This window comes from Nycticebus coucang, chromosome 5 (genome assembly GCF_027406575.1).
Source record: "Nycticebus coucang isolate mNycCou1 chromosome 5, mNycCou1.pri, whole genome shotgun sequence".
Taxonomy (NCBI): domain Eukaryota; kingdom Metazoa; phylum Chordata; class Mammalia; order Primates; family Lorisidae; genus Nycticebus; species Nycticebus coucang.
The window spans coordinates 31380648-31403394 of NC_069784.1; the positions used below are offsets into that span (position 1 = coordinate 31380648).

At 39.8% G+C, this 22747-nt stretch overlaps 1 protein-coding gene across 2 annotated transcripts in view; it reads left to right on the forward strand.

Moving 5' to 3' along the window:
- Positions 1-22201, forward strand: part of CDC14A (cell division cycle 14A) — a 205876-nt gene extending 183675 nt beyond the window's left edge. For both annotated transcript variants that reach the window (XM_053592084.1, XM_053592087.1), the window contains one exon: positions 20213-22201. In XM_053592084.1, coding sequence (XP_053448059.1) covers positions 20213-20242 — 30 coding nt within the window. In that variant the 3' untranslated portion in view covers positions 20243-22201. The remainder of the gene's footprint in view (positions 1-20212) is intronic.
- The last annotated feature ends 546 nt before the right edge of the window (positions 22202-22747 follow it).

Here is a 22747-nt window from a genome sequence, read left to right on the forward strand (position 1 = left end):
GTTTCCAAGTCCTGCAGGCTCTATCCGTGATAAGTACCCTCTACAAGGGGTACTTTATACTTTAATCTTTTATACTTTATTTGTACTGTGCCTTTACAGGTTTAGATACACAAATCCTGTTGTGTTACAGTTGCCTACAGTACTCAGTATAGTAACATACTGTGCAGGTGGGTGTCTGAGGAGCAGCAGGCATTAACATCTCCCCGAGGGGTGGAGCAGGCTGCACAGTCTGGGTTTGTGTGAGTACACACTGTGATGTTCACACCAACGCTGTAATCGCCTGACAGTGTGTTCTCTGGACACATCCCCATTGTTAAATGACACAGGACAGTATAAGTATCTTGTAGATTTCATGGCTAAAGGTGTTGTGTGATCCAGATTTATAGCCGAGTGCCCATGGCGTTGGTAGCTTGGCAAGAATAATGTTCTATTTTTTCTGGATCTCTCCTTCTTTGCTGGAGGAAGCATGAGGACATTCTTTAGACAAGTGGTGATCCCTACCGATGATGTTTATAGAACTTAATTTTGGTCTCATTCCATATTTTGTTATTTCTTTCACTTCTCCTCCTGCCGCTTCTGGAATGGAATGATTTTCCAATAATTGAATTTAAAGTAATAGTCTGTGTGGGCAGTTGCTGGCCAACTCCCCCCTTCTCCCTCCTCCTTTTTGTCACCTAAATGTAAAGAAAAACAATTAGAAATAGAATTGTCAGCAGGGACCTTTTCCTCCCTCCCACCCTCCCAGGAAGTAGGAAGCAGCGGGTCTTTGTAGCAGACCCCACTCCTTTCTGTTTGCCTAGAAGACCTCCTGGGAGAGGGAGGGCTCCAAGTCCAACTCCTGCTGACTTCTGGTAGAAAGTCAAAATGAAAGTGGAAATTCCCACTTTATGTGGAAGAAAGTAGGAGGTTATGAGTTCTTTACATGTACGGCCCATGACCGCTTTTTTAATTGTAGTACGTTCATGGTCTAAATCAGATTGTCCTTCTGAAGATGTGAGATTCAGATCCTCAAAGCATTAGCAATAAATCATTTGCAAAGCTGTTTTTTAAATCTGTAGGGAGGAAAATGAAGTCTGCATGGCAATATCCTCCCAGCACCTTTAAAAAAAAAAAAAAGACCTAGAAATCTGTAGGGGGTGGGGGTGATGGGTGTTTAGAGGGAGTCTAATATTTTAAAAGCTACAATTGGGATCTCTTTTGAAAGCTGCAATTGCTCTCTCACTTTTTTTTGCAGCAGTTCAGCCCCCAGAAAAATGTAAAAATGATTTCCTTGTTCTGTCATTAAATGCCTTAACACAGAAAACACGAGCTAATGTTAAGGACTCCTTATGATTGTGACAGAATGTTGGGGAACAGTCAGATTTTATTTTTCTGTCTCTGGCCTCTTTTGCTAGTCTTGTGGTTTCTGTTGCCCTGTGCCGTCCACGTTCAAGGTTCCATTTTTGTTGACCCATTTACCATAAAAAAATTAGTTTCACTCCCTGACACTCAGAGGAATTTTCAAATGTCTGAGAAATGAGGGACGTGTGATGATGGTGTGGGTGGGGTGGAAGTATTTTATTAAACTGAAATTACTTGTGGTATCTGTCTTGAACAGTTGCTATTTTATTTTTGTGACACTTATCACTGGATCGCTATTCACCTACACTAACCTCGCCTGACCCCCAAGTCTGTTAGGTCATCATCACTCTTCTCCCGTGAGCTTTTCTCCATCCCACCTTGGTCTTAATCATAATATGTTTCTCATTCTGAATTGTCATCCTCCACTCCTGGAAGCTCTGTGAGGGCAAGAATGGTGCCTCTGGTTTTCATGGTTCTATGCCCTGTGCCTGGCTTATAGCAAGCACTCATTAAGTATCTGTTGATTGAATGAAAGTAGGGATGGATGTTTAACTGAATGAATGTGGTAACAACTATTGCTTCCATTTTAAAGATAAACTTCTTGAGGATCTGAGATATTACAAATTTTGCCCATTTTTATACTACAAATATGCAGGAAAGCTGTAATTTGAACCAGGTGAGCTGTAGTTTGCTGATCCCTGCTTTAAAGCATTGCCAGATGGTGGACATTGATTTCGGCATCTTAATCTCCTTTTCAAAAATGACTAGTGACCCTGTCATACCGGAACATTAACCCTGACATCCATGGCTGAGCCTCCTGGGTCCCCTGTGTGTCTGTGCACCTGCAGGCGCCCTACTTCTTCTCCAAATGTTGTGTTCCTTTGTTCCCTTCTCCAGCTACTTGAGGCTTCTTGGGAAGATTCCTATCCTCTTCACCAATTTTTCATTCTTAAAGACCTGTATTACCTCCCATCTCCTCTGTGAAGCTCTCCCCGATACATTGAACCCAGTGTTTTCCTTCTTAACTTCGGTTCCTATTCATAGTGAATATTTAGTACTTTGTCAATCATAATGTTGCTATTACATGCATGAACATCTGTGTTTGTTTATATATTGTCCATATATGCCAGACTTTAAACTTTGTTTGTGAAGACATTTCATTTATTCTTTTATATTTCATACTTTTTTTTTTTAACTGAAAAGTAAATTTATTTCGGGGTAAACTGAGGGTGCAAACAACCAGGTCAAAATGCTTGATTTTGTTAGGTAGAATCCCTCACACTCAAAAGGAGAGCAAAACCCCCCCAGACCAGGCCCATTCATGAGGGCACCCCAGCCCCCCTTTCCTTCTCCCCCTCCGTCACTACCCCTCCCCCAACTTGAATGGAATTGAGTTTTTCTCTTATATGGGCATGCATGAGATTGTCTACTCACTTCATATTTGTTTTGAATATATTGGATATTTGCTTCTTTATTCTTGTGATACTTTACTAAGAAAATGGATTTCAACTCCATCCAGGTTAATATAAAAGATGTGAAGCCACCATCTTTTGTATGGCTGAATGTGTGTGCATGTACCAAAGAAGACTGTATTAGTTTGTAGTCCCGCCAACAATGTCAAAGTGTTCTCCTATCTGTATTTCATAATTCTTAACGCAGTTCCAGACACAGAAAGGAGATTAAACAGTGTAAAATACTCATTTGAAATTATTGTGAATGTTATGTGCTTCCTCCTTTCCTGTAGCACTCTTACGGCACTGTTGGAACAGGCTGTAGTGTAGTTCTCTGCTCCGGGGTGGGAGCCATCTCTATACTCCACCTGTTAGTGGTGGTCTCTGGTCATGGGGACTCTGGATGAGGTCTCTAGTTCAGATCAACCACTGTAAGAACAACCTCAGTAGCCTGTGAATACGTAAAATAAATAAATATATATATATGAATGATTTTTTTTCCAAGACAGAGTCTCACTTTGTTGCTCTTAGTAGAATGCCACGGCATCATAGTTCATAGTTCATAGCTACCTCAAACTATTAGGCTCAAGCAATCCTCTTGCCTCAGCCTCCTAAGTAGCCTCCCAAGTGCCTGCCACAATGCCGGGCTTTTTTAAGAGATGAGATCATCTTCTTACTCAAGCTGGTCTCAAACTCCTGAGTTCAAGTAATCCACCCACTTTGGCCTTTCAGAGTACTAGGATTACAGGTGTGAAGAATATATATATCTTTTAAGGAATTATTGACTTTTTTTTTGAGACAGAGTCTCAAGCTGTTGCCTACAGTAGAAGGCAACATGGCATCACAGCTCGCAGCAACCTCAAACTCTTGGGCCTACGTGATTTTCTTGCCTCAGCCTCCCAAGTAGCTGGGACTACAGGCGCCGGCCACAATGCCTAGCTATTATTTTTTTGTTGCAGTTGTCATTGTTTTAGCAGGCCCTGGCTAAACCTGGTTCAAACCCACTAGCCCTGGTATATGTGGCTGGCATCCTAACCACTTAGCTATGGGCGCCATTGATTCTTAATGTAGGACGTGGAATAAGATCAAAATATTAGATCCTAGCTTTGTAAAATAACCTGTATGATGATGAAAATCTACTGAGCGATTGGCATGTGCATTAAAGCTTGTTTCACTTTCACTTTGGAATAATGTCAGGGGTGACAGTGCTAAATGGACACTGATCCTTTGAATGTTCATTCCCAGGAAGATTCTACTACTACTTTCCAATACTAGTCATATATTTTCCTGATGCTTTTCTCTCTGTCTAGTCTGTTTTAAAAACTGTCACCTCGTCCTGATTTTAAATGTAACATTTATTCATCTTCATTAATTAATATTTACTAATATTAAAGATTAGCACTAGCTTTCTAACCTGTTGTTGTATATGGGCGGTCTCTGGGTTATGAATAAGATAGGTACTGTAGGTTTGTTCTGAAGTTGAATTTGTATGTAAGTTGGAACAGGTACATTAATCCATTATCTGTAATGGCCTCTGTTCTTAAGTGCAAGTTGAATGTCAATCAGATGTTTATAACTGAGAGATTTAGGGTAATAGCCTCCATTTGTAAATGCGAGTTGTACATAAGTTGGATGTTTAACTCAGGGACTGTCTGTATTGAAGTTGCTGTGGTTTTTTATCTCTCTTTTTTGTGTGTGGCATTGCCTTAGATTTGATGCAATTTTTCAGCTAAGGGAAAATTTTTCAGTTTTGAGCCACATCTTTGGCATTCATTCGGCATTGCTCTTCCTTTTTTCCTTTCCCAAGGGGACTTGGGAACTTTACTAGACAATTAAGGTATCAAATTATTTTGAGGTCAGCATGGTTTAGATGATGCCTTTATATTTGCATCTAAGCTACTTATGTACACACGGCTTTGGCAGATATATGTAACCATAATTTGAGTTTAGTATTAAATACTTGTTTACATACATTTTCTGTATAAAGCCTGTCACCTATTTTTGACTCTGTGTTCGAAATGACTCTTTGAAACACAAAATTTACTGTAAGTGATAAGGTCAATCAGCAATATAGAAAGAGTAAGAATTGGTTTATATTCTCAAATGCATTCTTTACTTTGGCTGTTATTTACACCTTTTTTATGTAATATGAATAGTAGTGCTAGGCCAATAGAAAAGAATCTTTTTTTGTTAATCTTGGCTCTTATTTTTTGGCCAAGAATAAATGAAAGTGCTTTTTATATATAGTCCAAGTTACAAAAGTTGTTTTTTTTTGCAGTTTTTGGCTGGGGCTGGGTTTGAACCTGCCACCTCCAGCATATGGGGTCAGTGCCCTACCCCTTTGAGCCACAGGCGCTGCCCCAAGTTACAAAAGTTTTATCTAATGTTTATTTGCATGTCTCTGTACCATGAGCTCAGTATCGTTTTGGTGGAGCAAGGTAAGGTAAAGACGCACAGGCTATTGCCTTCCACCAGATGGAAAGCTCCACACAGGCATCTCTGGCTTCACAGATCTGCTCGTAATTTTTGGTCCTTTCTCTCTTCTTTGCGCTGCTACCAGAATACACTTAAAATATGTTTCCTAATTTAAGCCTTTGTTTCAACAGCTTCTGTGTTTGAAGAGTCAAACCAATTATCCCGTAAGATTTTGTCTTTTTCCTTGAAAACCAGTTTCACCACAACACATTTAGATACGGATTCATTATAGTGACTCGTGCTTGGCCTCGCTCTGTGCTTCCAGTCTTAGACTTGGTGGATTTTTCAGTTATTCTCAGCCCTTATCTTTTAGAATGCTGCCTTCCTAAGCCCTTACCTTCTTTCGCATTATCCCTAAATTTACACTGGGACCTTTCAATCTGTCCTCAATACGTCTTACTTTCTATTTTATATTTTTCAGTTCCTAACCCCTGGCTGTATACTTGATTGAATTCCTGGTATTATTTTCTTTTTTTTTCCTCCCCTCCCTCCCTGGTATTATTTTCTCATTCACAAATTGTTTTTAACATGTCCATTCTGGAGTGTATTCCCCACCCACTGACTTTTGATTGCAATGGCTATTATCTTTCTTACCTAATTCGTTCCTTATGTTAACTTTCTATTCTAATTTGGACTTGTTTTTTTTTTGAGATAGAGCCTCACTCTGTAGCCCTGTGTAGAGTGCTTATAGCTCACAGCAACCTCAAACTCTTGGGCTTGAGCAATCCTCTTGCTTCAGTTTCCCGAGTAGCTATGACTACAGGCCTGGCTAGTTTTTCTATTTTTAGTAGAGACAGGTACAGGGTCTTGCTTTTGCTTAGGCTGGTCTCGAACTCCTGAGTCAAGCAATCCACCCACCTCAGCCTCCCAGAGTGCTGGGAGTACACGCATGAGCCATCGCACCCGACCTGGACCTGCTTGTTTTTGTTTCACGATTTTTTGTTCTTTGAATGGATATTTTTCATGTTTTTCATCTTATGGATCTCAAAGGATAAGTCATTTTGATACTGCATTGATTCACATTTCAGCCTGTGCGACTTTGGCTCTGGTCATAGGCTTCGTCAGTTCTTTTCATGTTCGTTTTCCTTGTGTGTTTTATGAAATTACAGTTGGTGTGTTTACGCTGACTAGGAGCTGTTGTTTCTCTCCTTCCTCTCTGTTTTTCCTTCCTCATCTCCTGGCCTTGTTGTTGGCTCTACCTGCTCCTCTAGGGGTCCTCAAACTTTTTAAACAGGGGGCCAGTACACTGTCCCTCAGACGGTTGGACGGCTGGACTATAGTTAAAAAAAATAAAAAACTATGAACAAATTCCTATGCAGACTGCACATATCTTATTTTGAAGTAAAAAAACAAAATGGGAACAAATACAATATTTAAAATGAAGAACAAGTAAAGTTAAATCAACAAACTTACCAGTATTTCAATGGGAACTATGGGCCTGCTTTTGGCTAATGAGATGGTCAATGTTTGGTTCCATATTTGTCACTGCTAGTCATGACAAGTGTGCATCAGTTAGTCTAGATCTGGTTGGAGATTTCAGATGTTTCATTCTGGAAAAAGTCTGTTCACAGACAGAAGTGCTGCGAAAGATGGTTGCCATTTTGAGTGCATGGTTCCTGAGATTAGAATATGTCTCAGAGGGGAGAGATGCATAGAAATTAGGAAGGCTGCTTGACTTGAATGCATCTTTCAGAGAGTCACAATTCTGCAGTTTAGCCAGTTCCATTTGGTAAATCGTATCCACATTTTCAATGTCAATAGAAAATAGGTTACGGAAAAGCGGTATATCCTGTTCATGGAGATGAAGTTCTTTAAATCTAAATCGGAATTCTTTTGCAACTTTTCCAGTGAATCCACACATGTTTTATTTGGGAATGCAACCAATGGATTTTCTGCTAACAGATTTTGAGTTGTGGGGAGATGGCAGAAATTTTCCTCCTTGACTTGTTTGGTGAGGAGGCCTAATTTTACTTCAAATGCTTTCACATGTGATTGCATATCACAGATGAACTTCCCCTTTCCTTGAAGTTGCACATTGAAATTGTTGAGTAGCTCTGTTACATCTGTCAGAAAGGCAAGGTGCCATTTCCATTCTGCATCATTGAGCTCTGGTACTTGTTTTCTGAAAGCAGAAAAGCTGTAATCTGTGGGAAGTAGGTCATAGAAATGTTTCAAAATTCTCCCTCAACTCAGCCAATGGACTTCAGTGTGGTACGGAATATCTTCACAGGCAACATTTAGCTCAGACAGAAATTCCTGAAATTTTCTGTGGTTTAGTGTATTACCTCTAATGAAGTTAACACAAGATAGCACAGTTTTGTGTTTTCATAACAGTCCACTTCAGTGATTTACTACACAGCACTTGTTGGTGAATGAGGCAGTGTATGGCTATTGGATGAGAATGGTTATGTTTGTCCATCTCTTGGTTAATGTGAGCAATTACTCCTTTCTTAGACCCCACCATGCTAGGAGCACCATCAGTTGTCACGCTGGCTAGTTTTGCCCAGTCCAGCTCTAAACTGTTCACGGTTTGGCAAACCTTTCCATAAATATCCTCTTCTGTAGTTGTTCCTTTGATGCTTTGCAGTGCAACAAACTCTTCTGTGACTTCAAAATAGTCATTCATACCACGAATAACAATTAGAAGTTGTGCAGAATCACAAACATCATTACTTTCGTCAAGTGCCAAGGAAAAATAGGAAAGGTTTTTTGCGGAGTTTTGCAAATGCTGATGCAAATTATCTCCCATTTCTTCAATCCTTCATGTAATTGAGGGTCCTGAAAGACTCACTGTGCTAAATAAATTGGACTTCTCTGGACACATCTCTTTGGCAACAGAAAGAAGGCATTCTTTAACAAATTCTCCCTCCACGAATGGTCTGCCAGTGCATGCTATTATCTTGGCAACTTGAAAACTTGCTCACAGTGATGAAGTATTTAGCTGTTTCTGCTTCACAAAAGTATTTTGCTGAGTTGTCAATGTATATTTCAGTTTTAATATTTTATCTTTTCTCACTTCTCTGACCAAACTATCATATTTATCTTTATGTTGAGTTTGATAATGTCGACTCAAATTGTATTCTTTGAACACAGATGCTATATTCTGGCATATCAAACACACAGCTCTTTCCTTGTACTACATGAAAAAGTAATCATAAGTCCACTGTTCTTTGAATATCCTACACTCCGAGTCAATGTTTCTCTTTCTTGATATCATTGTGTCCTAGGGATTCCAAATTGCTATTAGTAAAATACATATATACAGCGCTCCAAAAGCAATATACCAGCAATAACTTTGCCCACACAGAGACCTATAGACTGCACTGCCCATCAATGCAGTCTGATCAGTGTCCATCAATGCAGCCTTGCCAGTCCACATCATTTCAGCCTCGCCAGTGCCCATGTGGTGGAACTCTGCTTTTATCTCAGGCTCACACTGGTGTGGTGTGGGAACAGGCATGAATACAGAGCTGGTTCCTCCACCACCTTTCCAGTTCACACTACCCTGTGTGAACCGCACTGCGATCTGTGAACTTGCACAGGAATCTGATCACATGGGTGAGAAGACCCATGTGATCTGATTCCACTGCAGGAAAAAAGGAGGCATGTATGCCTTTTTTCTTCCAAATCTTATGCGAGTTCAGCCGTACAAGCATATGGCTGAACTCGCACTGCTCAGAGATCGCAACAGTGTGAACTGGGGCTTACACAGCACACAACATACAACATCATACACAACTGAATAGCAATCAGAATATAAATGCACTTACTGGCAATTAAAATTGGGTTTCCTACTCCTCGGCTGTCTGAAGAGCTGGATTAAGTTCCCATGGGGCCCTAGGCAGATTACCAGTTTGGGGCCCCCATGCGAAAACACTGAGCACTGACCATTTGCATTAACACTGACCACTGACCATTTGCGATAACACTGACTACTGACAATTTGCATTAATACTGAGTGCTAACAATTTGCATTAACACTGAGTACTTACAATTATCATAATCATTGAGCGCTGACTATTTGCATTATCTCTGAGCTCTGACCATTTGCATTACCTCTGAGCACTGACAATTTGCATTAGCACTGAGCGCTAACTATTTGCGTTATCACTGCAATGCAATCCCCCTAGAAACTACCCCCAGCCAATTAACCAACTTAAAAAAAAAGGCTTTCCTAACTTCAAAAAAAAGGCTCTTCTAACTTCAAAAAAAAGGTGCCCCCATCTGCAAAAAAAAAAAAAAAAGACTTCCTAACTTTATGAAAAAAAGGCCCCCCTTAACTGCAAAAAAAAGGCCCTACTAACTGCAAAATAAAAAAAGAAAAAAAGACCTCCTAACTTAAAAAAAAAAAAATCCTAACTTGTTCTTACCTCGGTCCTTAGGCAGCAGCAGGCTCTGCACAGGCAACCTGGTGACTCCTCCGATTACACCAGAGACTGAGATGAGGAGTTGAGAGACAGAGAGAAGGAGGGTGGGGAGAGACAGAGAGAAGGAGCGGAGTCGGAGAGTAGGAGGGGAGTTGGAGAGTGTGGGGCACATTCCACACATGCGCACTGTGGCCTGGACAGTGGGCTGCTAAGCAGGACGGCAATAACACCTGGCGGGGAGAGACAGAGGGAAGGAAGAGTTGGCACACATTCCACACATGCGCACTGCAGCCCCCGACAAGTCGGCTACTAAGCAGGACAGGCAGCTGTGGCAAAAACACCCGGCTGGCCGCATGTGGCCCGTGGGCCGTAGTTTGAGGACCCCTGCTCTAGGTCTTTCGGCCTAGAAGCAGCTCTCAGTGACCCAGGCACGTGTCTTTTGATGAGCTCAGCCCAGGCATGCTTTGCTGGCAGCCTTGTGGCTCTGTGTAACCCCTGGCTCCGAGGGCAGTGGTCTCAGCTTTTCACAGTCTTCTTCTGCAGGTAAAAGAGCCTGACCTCTGTTCTGAGCACAAGGTCAGGGCTTTCGGCTTGTGTATCAGGCGAATGGAACACCAGCCGCCTCTGCCAGCTTCCCCCTCTGTAGCCGGAGGCTTGGAGCTGTCATAGCTGCTTTCTGGGCCACAGAGATGCTCATCTGGCTTTTGAATCCTTCCTTGACTTTTCTTCCTTCTTCATCTTTTAAAAATACTTTATCTATTCCTCGAAGGGGAGTTTAGAGCATAACTCTCACTTCCATGAAGTGGGTTCTGTCTGTCCAGCTTGCCATGTAGGGCCTCTCAGAGTCTTTTTCCAACCAGCTTCTCAGACTCATCTCCCTCTATTGGGCATGAACCTTTGCTTCTGCCTGGCCGAGTTCTCACGCCCTGGTGCAGACTTTGCTCCTCCTGCCTCTGGGCTTTTCTCTCATTATTTTTGGCATCTCCACAGCTTCTAGCACTTGGCTGTGATTACTTCTTCAATTGTGGGATTATTCATCCCATCCTAAAGTCTTTTCTAATATTAAGTAGGTCATTTTGTTTTTTCCAAAAATGTGAAATTTATTGTGTGTATGTTTGCATCAGATCTTGAACCCGGAAAGGCATATGTTTATTGCAACCCCCTTACACACGGACACACAGAGATGTGGTGCAGACACCACATGCACATCACTTACTTGTAAAGTCATTGAACTTGCCCCTAATAGAAGTAAGTCTCTGGTGAAGGACTATTAATGGTAGTAAATGCCTGAATAACTCAATGGCTAATATGTGTGGGAGAGAACTATTTTTAAGCAGTTTAGAGGCTGATATTTCTCTCTCTTAGGTAGACTGTTCTGAGCCCTTCAACTTTCTGTTATGAACAGTGAACCAAAAAAGAAAATCAAGAAATCTTCATTTGAAAGTGAGCAAAATAAGCCTGGCCCGATCCAACCCAATGTCCCTTATTTAGTCTTTAAGTTCAAATCGCTTACTGTCAGGGAGTGCCCAGATCTTTGGCACGAAAGGCTGTGTCATGATTTTCTGTTAGACACCCTGTTTCAGTGCCCTCTTCTCTTTGGAAAACATCGTCCATTGAATGATATGAGGATATTTTCATCCCCATCACGGTGATCTGCCCACTTACCTCTCTTATGCTTGTTAGCTACCAGCCTACTGCCAACATTCTGGACAACTGCAGCTTTTTCTAACCATTATCATCATCACCAGTGATTTATTAAGTACTTTTTTTTTTTTTTTGTAGAGACAGAGTCTCACTGTACTGCCCTCGGGTAGAGTGCTGTGGCGTCACAGCTCACAGCAACCTCTAACTCTTGGGCTTACGTGATTCTCTTGCCTCAGCCTCCCGAGCAGCTGGAACCACAGGCACCCGCCATGACGCCCGGCTATTTTTTTTTTGTTGTTGTTGCAGTTTGGCCGGGGCTGGGTTTGAACCCGCCACCCTCGGCATATGGGGCCGGCGCCCTACTCACTGAGCCACAGGCGTCACCTCTATTAAGTACTTTCTATGTGCCAGGCACTGTATCAGGTACTTTATAGATCTTAAATAAATTGTCTTATTTATTTAACTCACAATTTACAGAGGAGGACTTGGTGACTTAGGGAGGCAATGACTTACTCAAGGTCTCACGGTGACCATAATTTTAACTTTCTTAACTTCAGCGATCTTTTTTTCTCTTCACTTGGAAATCCGGGTAGCAGGCCTTCTTATTTGATCCTGACATCCTGAATCCTGCCGGACTCCTGTCAAACACTTAACCTCTCTTCTAACCCTACCCTGTGACCTCTTTCTGCCTCTGCCTGTTTCTGCAGCCTTCTCAGTGGACTTTTTTCCTTCTGTAACCTGCATAGTTATTTCTGCTTTTTTTTCCAACATCTTGGGCATTCTCTCTGTAGCCCCTTTATTATCAGCCTCCAAAATTAGATCAATTCAGCCATCTTTTGTGTGTGTTCCTCATCTCTCTTCTAAGCACTGTTGAGAAGAATCCTGCAGTGTTGCCACTTGGCTCCATTTCAGATGTGTTTCTAATTTACCTGGCCCCTCAGCACTTAGAATTAGTGGCTCCCTTTTGGGTCCCTTTCTCTTCCTGACACTGGCTATGCAAAGCTTTTCACCATTCTCACCAACACTACCCCTCCTCACCTCCAGAGCCACACAACCCTGCCCTGAGATCTGCGGAGGACATGGACGACATCGGAGGCATTTCCTTCAACTGCCCTCTTCCCTGCCTCAGAGTTTATCTGCATCTGAACTCATCCTTTGCTCCCTTCCCTTTAAATCAGAAGAAACCTGTTTTTTCCAACTCTTCCAGAAATGTATCTGGTTTACTTCCTTCCCCTTTTATATCATCAGCCTCTTCCCCTCCACTCGCCCCTCTCCTCACCTGCAAAGGTGCACATCCAAGTTGGTGGGCTGGTGGGGGTGTGGAGGAGTCTCCCTCAGTCTTGTCTTCCTTTCAGTTTCTCTTTTGTGGCCAAACGTGGAGAAAGAGAAGCCCACGTTGCCCCTGTCTCATCTCCGTGGCTGGCCAGTGCCCTGCCCTCATTCTGGTGAAAGGGTCTCTTTAGGTTACCGCCGACTTCAAGGCCAGATCTGAGGGTCTCCTGTCCGCCCTCATTATTCCTAGTCTTTCTCCGGCATCTGGCAATATTGACCACCCTGTTTTTCTGTCAAATTTCCGCTTACTATTTTGCTTTCCTGTCCGTGCCCCTTTGGGACTTCCCCAGAGCTCTGACTGTGGCCTTCTTTCCCGCTGGGGTCATCTCTACTTGCAATATTCTGGAGGTGTTACCTGGGACGGAGAGAAGACATGTTCCTTCAGCTGCCAGCTCCTCTTTGCTTCTCTGGCTCAGTAATCTCGTCTTTATTCATCCACTCGTGCAAGCTAGACGTTTGGGATCATCTTCGATGCCACGTCTGCCTTTCTCTTTGCTGCATCCAGTCATGGAGTCTGATCAGTTCTCCCCCTGAGACATCTTCCTCTTCCTCCATTTCTCCCACTCTGCTGCCTTAATGCAGGTCTTCATGAACTGTCACCCTTTACGTTTTCCCCCTTCCTTAAGTGTCTCTTGCCTTGAATCTGTCCTTGATCCTGCTGTCAGTGCTGAATTTCTAAGGCTCAGAGGTGATCAAATCATTCTCTTTCTTGGCACCATTCAGTGGCTCCACTCTGCCTACAAGGTCATGCGTGGCTCCCTCAGCTTGCCCTTCAGGGGTCGTTCCCTTCGGACCCCGGGCTACCCTGCCTGCTCTCCAGCAGTCCACCTGGCACAGGCACAGCATTCTGCAAGAGGGCCACGCCCTGCCCTCAGCCTGCTAGAGCCCAAGCAGTCCTCTCTGTTTGTCCTCCTTTCTCTCTGTGTTTTTTATTTCCTGCCCTGGCTAAATAGTTATCTTTCTGATAAAGCATTTGTGATCTACTCAGGCAGAAAGCCTTTTCCTTCTGACTCTCAGGGGACTTTGTTCATACCCCCGTCAGCCTCCTGTGATAATTAGTTATATGAATTTATTTCTCTCTGCTGGCATGTAAGCATCTTAGAAGTGTCTTTGTTTCCTGAGGTTCCATAGTATAATAAGCACCTAATAAATAATTATTGAAAGAAAAGTTAGATCCTATATCTGGATGTGCGCATGTTAAGCTAAAGTGCTTGGGAACCTGTGTCTCACTGTTAGCAAAACAAGTTTTCAGCTTTTGCTTTAATATACAGTAATCTGGAAATGATGTATTTTTTGGATAGAAATATGACTTTACTAAAACAAGAGAAAATAAATTTTACAAGCTTACATCAATATAATTTTAGTGTTCGGATGAACTGAAAACTCTCAAGTAATGGTTGGCTGAGTCAAGCTGGGTGTCAACAGTCTGTCATCTAACAATTGAGCTTTTCGTGATTGTTGAAAAGCATATATTAAATTTTCCCAGAAAAAAGAATCTATTAAAAATCATGTAGGAAGATAAAAGAATATTTGATACAGCATTTTAATTAACCCAAATTGTCTTGTTAAATCTTGGGGTCCCTGAAGTGCATGGAAAACACTTTAGAAAAATGGATGCCCCCCCGTTCAAAGCTGAATTATCACAAACCTTTGTCTTTTTGTGTTACTATGATGCTGATAAAACCATATCCAGCCATGTTTCACCTAGTGTTGTCGGAGATGTACGTATTATCTAAGCAGAGGCAAATACTTTCAATACGTGAAAGCACATTTGTGGAAATTTGTATCATTGCATGCATTTTGCATGTTAATTTATAAGCAACACAAAAGTTGGAAACTTTATGTCTTTATAAAGACACAAAGAGACACAGGGGTATGGAGGCAGTTATTTTTCCCTCATGTTGTATTTGTTCATTAAAACTTAAAATACCATAGAGTGTTTTAAGAGTAGAGTACATTATATATGAAAATGCCATATTGCCAAACATGTATTTCTTTCCTGTAATTACCATATTAAAACAAACCATTTATTTTAGGTGCTTTTTGCCTCTGTAGTTAGTTCTCAAACCAGGGGTGACTAGTAAAGTATTTTTTCTTTCTTAAGGGACTTGCAAAATTGGAGAAATACAGGGAAGAAAATGTCAGCGTGGCAACAGTCCATGGAATTTTGAGTCAGGATTTTGATCTAGTAGGATGCTAACATTCTAGGCCATCAAGTCTTTGTCCTTTGGTTCAAGTTATTTGTACATCAAGACATTGTTTCATTCATTTTCTGGCAAGGACCTTAATCTTTCATTATCCTTTACAATTTTCTGTTTTTGATAGCCAATTTATTAATCATCATCTGTACAATATTTATGCCTATAATTGTTAGACATTTTTCTACCATGATTAGGTAACTGGGCTGTTTAAAAAAGAAACACCTCCAGAATAGATAAATTTTTAAAGCTACTACCTACATCTGCCAAAACAGATTAGTAGCAAATTTCTAGAACAGAACAAATTGTCTTGATCTCCTTACCTAACACCTTTGTTTTATGTCAAATCTTCCTGCTTTCAGGGAATAAGACTTCTTGATGGAAGCTTATATTTTGACAGAAAATTTTGGGGGCTGCAAGCGTAAGACAATTTTATCTTTATTTTTCAGGTAGAATATTGTGGCATTATTAGTTTTAAGTATTTATACCATAATAATACCCTATATTCATAATAAACTTGATTTGGTCATAACTCAATATAGCCCCGTTGAACTTACTGACCAAATGAACTTGGATATTGTATTGGCTAGAGTGCCATGGTGTCAAGCCTAGCTCACAGCAACCTCAGATTCCTGGGTTCAAACCATCCTCCTGCCTCAGCCTCCTGAGTAGCTGGGGCTACAGGTGCCCACTACAATGCCTGGCTAATTTTTCTGTTTTTAGCAGAGACAAGGTCTCTCTCTTGCGCAGGCTGGTCTGAAACTCCTGAACGCAGAGGATTCTCCCTCTTTGGCCTCTCAGTGTGCTAGGATCACTGGCCTGAGCCATCACGCCTGGCCTAAAGAAAACTTTTTTGAAATTTAGAATATTCCTTAAAATTCTATTGGATTCAGACTTTATAAAAAAAATATATTAAAATGTTTTATTTTTTGGGCAGCGCCTGTGGCTCAGTGAGTAGGGTGCCGGCCCCATATACCGAGGGTGGTGGGTTCAAACTCAGCCCCTGGCCAAACTGCAACAACAAAAAAAATAGCTGGGCATTGTGGAAGGCGCCTATAGTCCCAGCTACTCGGGAGGCTGAGGCAAGAGAATCGCCTAAGCCCAAGAGCTGGAGGTTGCTGTGAGCTGTGACGCCATGGCACTCTATCGAGGGTGGTAAAGTAACACTCTGTCTCTACAAAAAAAAAAAAAAAAAATTATTTTTAGTGTAATATTATGTTTTTAAAAAGTAATTTAATATTTCTTTGTTCAATCAGGATCATACCCTGCCTAAGGTCATTATTTGTGTCTGTCAGGGAGATGAGAATGTTTGACTAGGGGCGGTGCCTGTGGCTCAAGGAGTAGGGCGCCGGTCCCATATGCCGGAGGTGGTGGGTTCAAACCTACCCCTGGCCAAAAAAACCCACAAAAAAATAAATAAATAAATAAAGAGAATGTTTGACTATGTAGTGATTATAGTATAAATGCTAGTTCCACCACTTCATAATTAACATGATCTTGGGTAAAGATCGTAAACGTGTTATTTTGTGCCCCGATTTCCCTGAAATTCCATTTCATCTGTAAAATGAGTTATCTGGAACATTTAATAAGTGAGTACACATAAGATGTTTAGAACTGTGCCTGGCATAGAGAAAGTTCTCAATAAATCCCTATCTCAGACTTGACCTACCAAGTAATATGTCTCATGAATTAAGAACTGCAGATAATTGTACTTCAATTAATCTGTTTCTTATATAATACAATCAACAGTGTATCAAAAAAATCATTGATGATATTGCAAAAAGCATCATTACAAAAAGCAATGATGATATTGCTTATGGAATATAAAATACGTATATATTTTTACTATAAGAAATTAAAATGCCAGTAACTGGCTGTTCTCTTTTCTGGAATGATTTTACAATACATGGCCATTTGGAAGAGATAGTATGTGATTCGATAGTCCTATCTGTGACTGCAAAAGAAGCATGAAGTTATGCTTTGTTATAATATATATATATTAGGCCAAACTAGGAACTAAGGTGGCCAGCCTGTCTGTCTGTCTGTCTGTCTATCTATCTATGTATCTATCTATCTATCTTCTGTGTTAAGACTTCAAACGGAGAGTATTGGTGTTTTTCTGGAGGTTTCCTCAACTGTGGCCACGTACAAATGATCCAGAGAGACTCTCAACACATCCCCATCATTTAAGCACACGGCACTTGAAATCAAAATGTCCAAAATTACCTCACACTGTTGCTCCCCCAGTGAAAAGGCCTTGAAGTATTAGTTATGATTTTTTTTTTAAGCAGGTAGATCTAATAGACTTCGATTCTCTTCTTCTCTTTAGTCCATTTCCATTAAGATTTTTATTTTTGATTGAAAATGAAAGGAAGTGAATTTGCTACAAAATTCTGATGTCAGAATAATTTGCTGAATTCTTTTTACTGATCTTTTATTTCCTTTAATATTCTTTGTACCCTATAAAGCAACCATGGAATACATTTTGTTTTGGGAACTCAGGTATTATATTATTATCCCCAGGGTCTAATAAATGCAACTGATGTTCAGTAAGTGTTGACCTAGCAGGACAGAAGGTCCATTCTTTGGTCAAATTATGTCTTCGGTTATTTACAGAATCCTGCAGTGACAGAGCAAACTGAGTGGGTGGAAAAGGAGGCAATAGGGCTGTGGTGAACTGTCTCTGAGGCTGGATTAAACATTAGCCAGGGATTGTGAGCTCTGCTGTGTGAAAACAAAGGTGTGGGCCAGAAGGCTAAGGCATATATACTTGATGTGAATAATAGAAATCTTTAAAATATTCTGGACTATTTCTCTTTTCCAGTTTAGTGTGTAACATGATTCATAAAATAAATAAATGTCCAGATGTACGTATAGGCACGCACACATAATTATTCCCTGTATATTGATGTATAATACATAAGCTAGAACAGTGGTTCTCAACCTTCCGAATGCCGCGACCCTTTGGTACAGTTCCTGTGGGTCACGACCCACAGGTTGAGAACTGCTGAGCTAGAAGAAAGTTTAACAAGGGTCAGTTGTCTGGTGTCTATTTGTTATATCTCTGTTTATTAAGAATTGATGGACTTGGTAGGGGGGTGGGGCCTTGGTGTGTGCCACACCTTTTGTCTTACAAGACATGATTGTAAGAGGGACTTTACCTGACAAATGCAATCAGTGTAACCTGGTTTCTTGTCCCCTCAATGAATCCCCAACAATAAAAAAAAAAAAAGAAAGAAAAGAATTGATGGAGGTTTAGAGGTGCTTGGAAAAACAACGTTGTCCTAAATTTATAGGCAACTTAAGGAGTTTTCTAGTTAATGTTAGCAATAACACAAGTAACTGTTCTAATTGGAACAAAAGTAAAAGATATTTCTAAGAAAGCACTGGCTGATATACTGAGTGTCCAAACGGTATGTCAAATAGCCAACCATTTTAAATTGCACACGAACTTGACGGGCACCCTATAACATGCACATGTGGCATTCTTGCAGCTGGAGGGACTTGCCAAACTACAGAAGAAACTGGGGAAAAAGCAGCTAAAAAAAATGATAGTCTGGGGCAGTGCCTGTGGCTCAACGGAGTAGGGTGCTGGCCCCATATGCCAGAGATGGCGTGTTCCAACCCAGCCCCGGCCAAAAACTGCAAAAAAAGAAAAAAAAAAAAAAAAAAGATAGTCTGTTTTTGTGCTCTAATGGCTGGTGTGGTGACCCACCAGTTTCCCTGGACTTCCTCAGCGTCTTACCTCTTTTATTCTTGCTGTAGGTTCAGGTATATTTATAGTACAGTGCTTGCTTTTAAATTATCTCACTCCTTTTGAAGCCTTAGAATAAACCCATCTGGTATTGAGAAAGTCGCCTTGCCAAACCTTTTCCATTCCTCCCAACAGCTCTTGAAACCTCTTCCTTGAAATTTGCAGCCCCAAGAACCACCCTTTTCCCTTACTACTCCCCCGCCTAACCCTCTGCTAGTGCACAAGGTTAATTTTGCACTACATATATTGCTATTTAACATCAACTCCTCCGTCTTTCCATTTCACATCTGTTAAAGACAGTGTGGCCTTTTGCCCTTTGAGGTCAGGGATCATAACTTTTTGACTTACCATGTAATAGGTATTTACTTAGGAAATGGCTGTTGATAGACAATTCTCTGGAATTTGGAAGCTGAATAAAGATCATTTGAATGCTTTTGTAAAATTCTTGGGAAATGGACAGATCCTGTTTTACTCTACTTATATCATCACCAAAATGGGCCAGTGTTGGAATTGATTATACCTGTTAATAAAGTGCTACAGATCAATTTAAGAAATAATTATTTCTTAAATAATAAGTGGGAGAAAAGAGCATTTGGTAGAAAATCAAATGAATGTTGTTCTAAGGCATTTGATTAGAAGAATTGTGCAAAAAATTTTTTTAATGTTTAGATTGATTTATGTTCCTTCTTTTTTAACCACTGCTTGCTGCTTAAAAAAAAAAGCAAAAAACTGTTTAGCAAAGTTTCTCAAGCTCTCTTTATCTTTTCTGGTTTGTGTCTATTATCCATGCATTCCGATTACGTCTGCTAATCATGTTCCTTTTATAGGCATGTTAGTATCTAAAACGATGTGGGAGGAACTTGTATAGTTTACTTGAAAGTTGCTACTGTTTATTACGTTTTGATTACAGGACTTCACCATGAATGCTTTTGGGTCTGACACTGGTAGTGCTTTGTGTCGCCTTAGTGGAAAGGATTTGTAAAGAATTTATTAGATTCAAGCATTAAAAAGGAATTTACTTAAATGGCTGTTAATTCTGCTGCCTTAGAAGCATCCATATGTACTGAATTGAAATGTAAAAGGTATATATGTTCTCAAAGTGTATGTTAATGATCTTTAATTAGTTACAAGTATCATTTAATGTTTTTGAGTAAAACTCAATGTTACCACACAAAAGCTTAGAAATGAGTTTATGCTATCTCCCAATTTTTAAGTTTTTTTAGACAGAGTCTCATTCTGTTGCCCCAGGCTAGAGTGCCGTGGCATAATCACAGCGCACAGCAACCTCAAGCTCCTGAGCTCAAGAGATCCTCTTGCCTCAGCCTCCCAAGTAGCTAGGACTATAGGTGCCTGCAATGACACTTGGCCCAATTTTTAATTAATACTTAATTTTTAATCACTATGAACGTATTAGTAAACCTTATAAAATAGTAAGTTTCTTGCTATCCCTTTACATAATCGAATACCTTATTCTTACTTAGCAAATGTTTTGTTTTCCCCATCGTTTTGTTTCTGCTTTTTCTTAGTTCATTTTATGTGTCTTTTATAAAATAGACTCTAACTGCCATTGTTGAAGGAGGAAGTGAATGACTTGCTGGAAGTTTTACATGTGATGGAATTTAACCTTGGTTTATCTCTTTCCCTGCACAGTCCCTTCAGTCTGAATATATTCATTACTAAGGCCTTGCCACTCCGGTGAATGCTGTTCCACCCTCACACACAATTTCTTCATCTGGACCAGCAAAGTAGAGGGAAAGCAGCTTCTTGCTGGAAGAGTATCTCTGCCTTCTTACCTTAAATTAAAGAGAGCCCTAAGATTACACCGTCAAGAGACTTGAAACCAAAAAACTGGTTCATGACTACTGTAACTGCACTGAGACTATGTTTATGGAGATTTCAACACTTTTTAAGACACTTTTAATGTTGAATTTGGTATTTTGAAAGGTTATTTTCAATGTATTTCAGTAATACATTTATTATTACATTTACATGTACAGTGTTAACATTATGTATGTATTGTGAACTTTAAAAGACTATTTTGATAAATTTATAAATATATCAAATTATGTAAAAATCTAGACTATATTTTGATTTAGATGTTCGTGTTACCAAAAATTTGTATTTTAAATTTGTTTAGCTTTAGTATGGTTTTGTCTACGATGAATAAATAATTCCTCCTTATTAAGAAAGAAGAAGGGAGAAAGTTTTAGACAGTGGTTTTTATGCTCGTGCTAGGAAATACAGCAGATCAGTTCATTCTTTGGGGAAGTCAGTCTAATTTAACCCAGTTTATCCAAGTTCATCTCTACCAAGAGAATAATCTTCTGATATGGCTTATTTAGGACAATTTCCTTTCCTTTTGTTTTTCCTGCTGAGCCAATTAAATTAGTTTTGTATCCTCAGGGCCTTTTAAAAAACTGAGCATACAGTCGAAAATCAGAATTCACTGAATATTTCTCCTGAAAGCATGGTGTTTCTCTATGAAATGACTCAACATTCCAAATGCTTTTATGTCTTTCTCCCTTTTAAAAGAGTACTTAACCCAAATAAAATATCCTACTTTTGGTACGAAGTTGTTGTTGCCTGTAATCCCACATGGTCTGAAATCAGTTTTAAATCAATGAAGGAAAAAAAAGGTGGAAAAGATGCTGCTAAGTAGTTCGCTTTATTAAAGTAGATACTTTTAAAACAGAATACAGCTTCCCTGACGCACATGCGTATCTGGAACGTAACATGAAAATGAAAGAACCCCTTACAGGTACGCGTAGCCCTTTCATGTAATCTCATATTTAGGTGGTCAGAGGAGTTGGGGAGCCTCAGATCCTGATTGCCTCCCAGGCTGTTTAAAAATGGACTACTCCAACCTTGCAAGGGCTAGTTAAATGAATTCATGTGAAGTGTTTACTCTCAACCACTGAGTTATTTATAATGTATTTATTAGGAGGGGAACCTTGAGTTTATTAGCTATGCTTCAGCAAGCCATTTTTGTTCATGTTTTATGTTTTTTATAAAAGGCATTTGAATGAATGTTTAACTCAGGTTTGTTCATTTAACCTTCCATAACTGCAGTACCAAAAATTGCACTCAACTGATGAAAGAAATGAATCGTATGTTATGGGAGTCAGAAATTAAAATAAGTGGAATTAAACCGTTTATCTTTTCTAAAGCTGAAAAAGTAAAATATTTTATTATGAATTATTGTAAAAAAAAATCCTGGTTATTTGTATAGGAAGATGATAGTATTTTTTTCAGATTATTACTAAAAAGTCATTCAGATGACATTGGAAAAATAGGGGAAAGGGAACCATGTTGACAGTTTTCGTCTGTGAACACTAATGTGTGTGCAGCTATTAAAATGATTGTAAAGTTGACTACTATAAATTTTCTATCCTTGTGTGTGTCACATGTATCTACATGTGTATGTCTTAAAATTATTTTACACACGTACGTACACAGACACACCAAGACATAGATGTATATAATATAGAAAGTATATAGCAAAGTAATTCTACTCCAATAATAAAAATTGTTTGACATGTATTTTGTTATGAACAGTTTATCTTCCAAAAGATATTTTGTTCTATTTTAAAGTGTAGAAGAATACACTGCTAATAAATAATAAAAGTTTTATGCAATTTACTTGCTCCTTGGCTTTCATCATTTGGATTTTGAATTATCAATGTGCTGAAGTCTCTTTATAATTTTATTTTTGATTCAGTGGAGTTGGTGCCTTGTGAGTTTCTCAAGCTCTCCAGTCTGGATTTTTAGTTTATTTTTTATTTACTCTGCAAGTTGTAGCCGTTGCCTGAAGTACATGGCAGTTAGCTCAGAAAAATCTTACACTTTGAATTTCACAAAAGTCAGATAATGTTAGGTTCTGGAACTTTCTCTAATTTTCCTTTCTGGTAATAAAACCCTGTCCTGGTTGGTCATTTATGACTATTGAGGGCTATTGTACAATACACTGGTCATCAGTTCCTTTTGAGGAAGAATGTCGATTTTTCTCAGTGTGGAAATTGTAGAAAGATATCAGATGGCATATACCTCACGTCTGTTGAATCTGTGCCCTGAAGAGAGAGGGGAGGAAGAAGCTATGCTATTTATGAGATACAATTTATATATTAAACTGGATCTTTTTTGGTGGTAACGTTTTGTTTTCTTAAGTTTTTATTTTGTTCTTAGAAT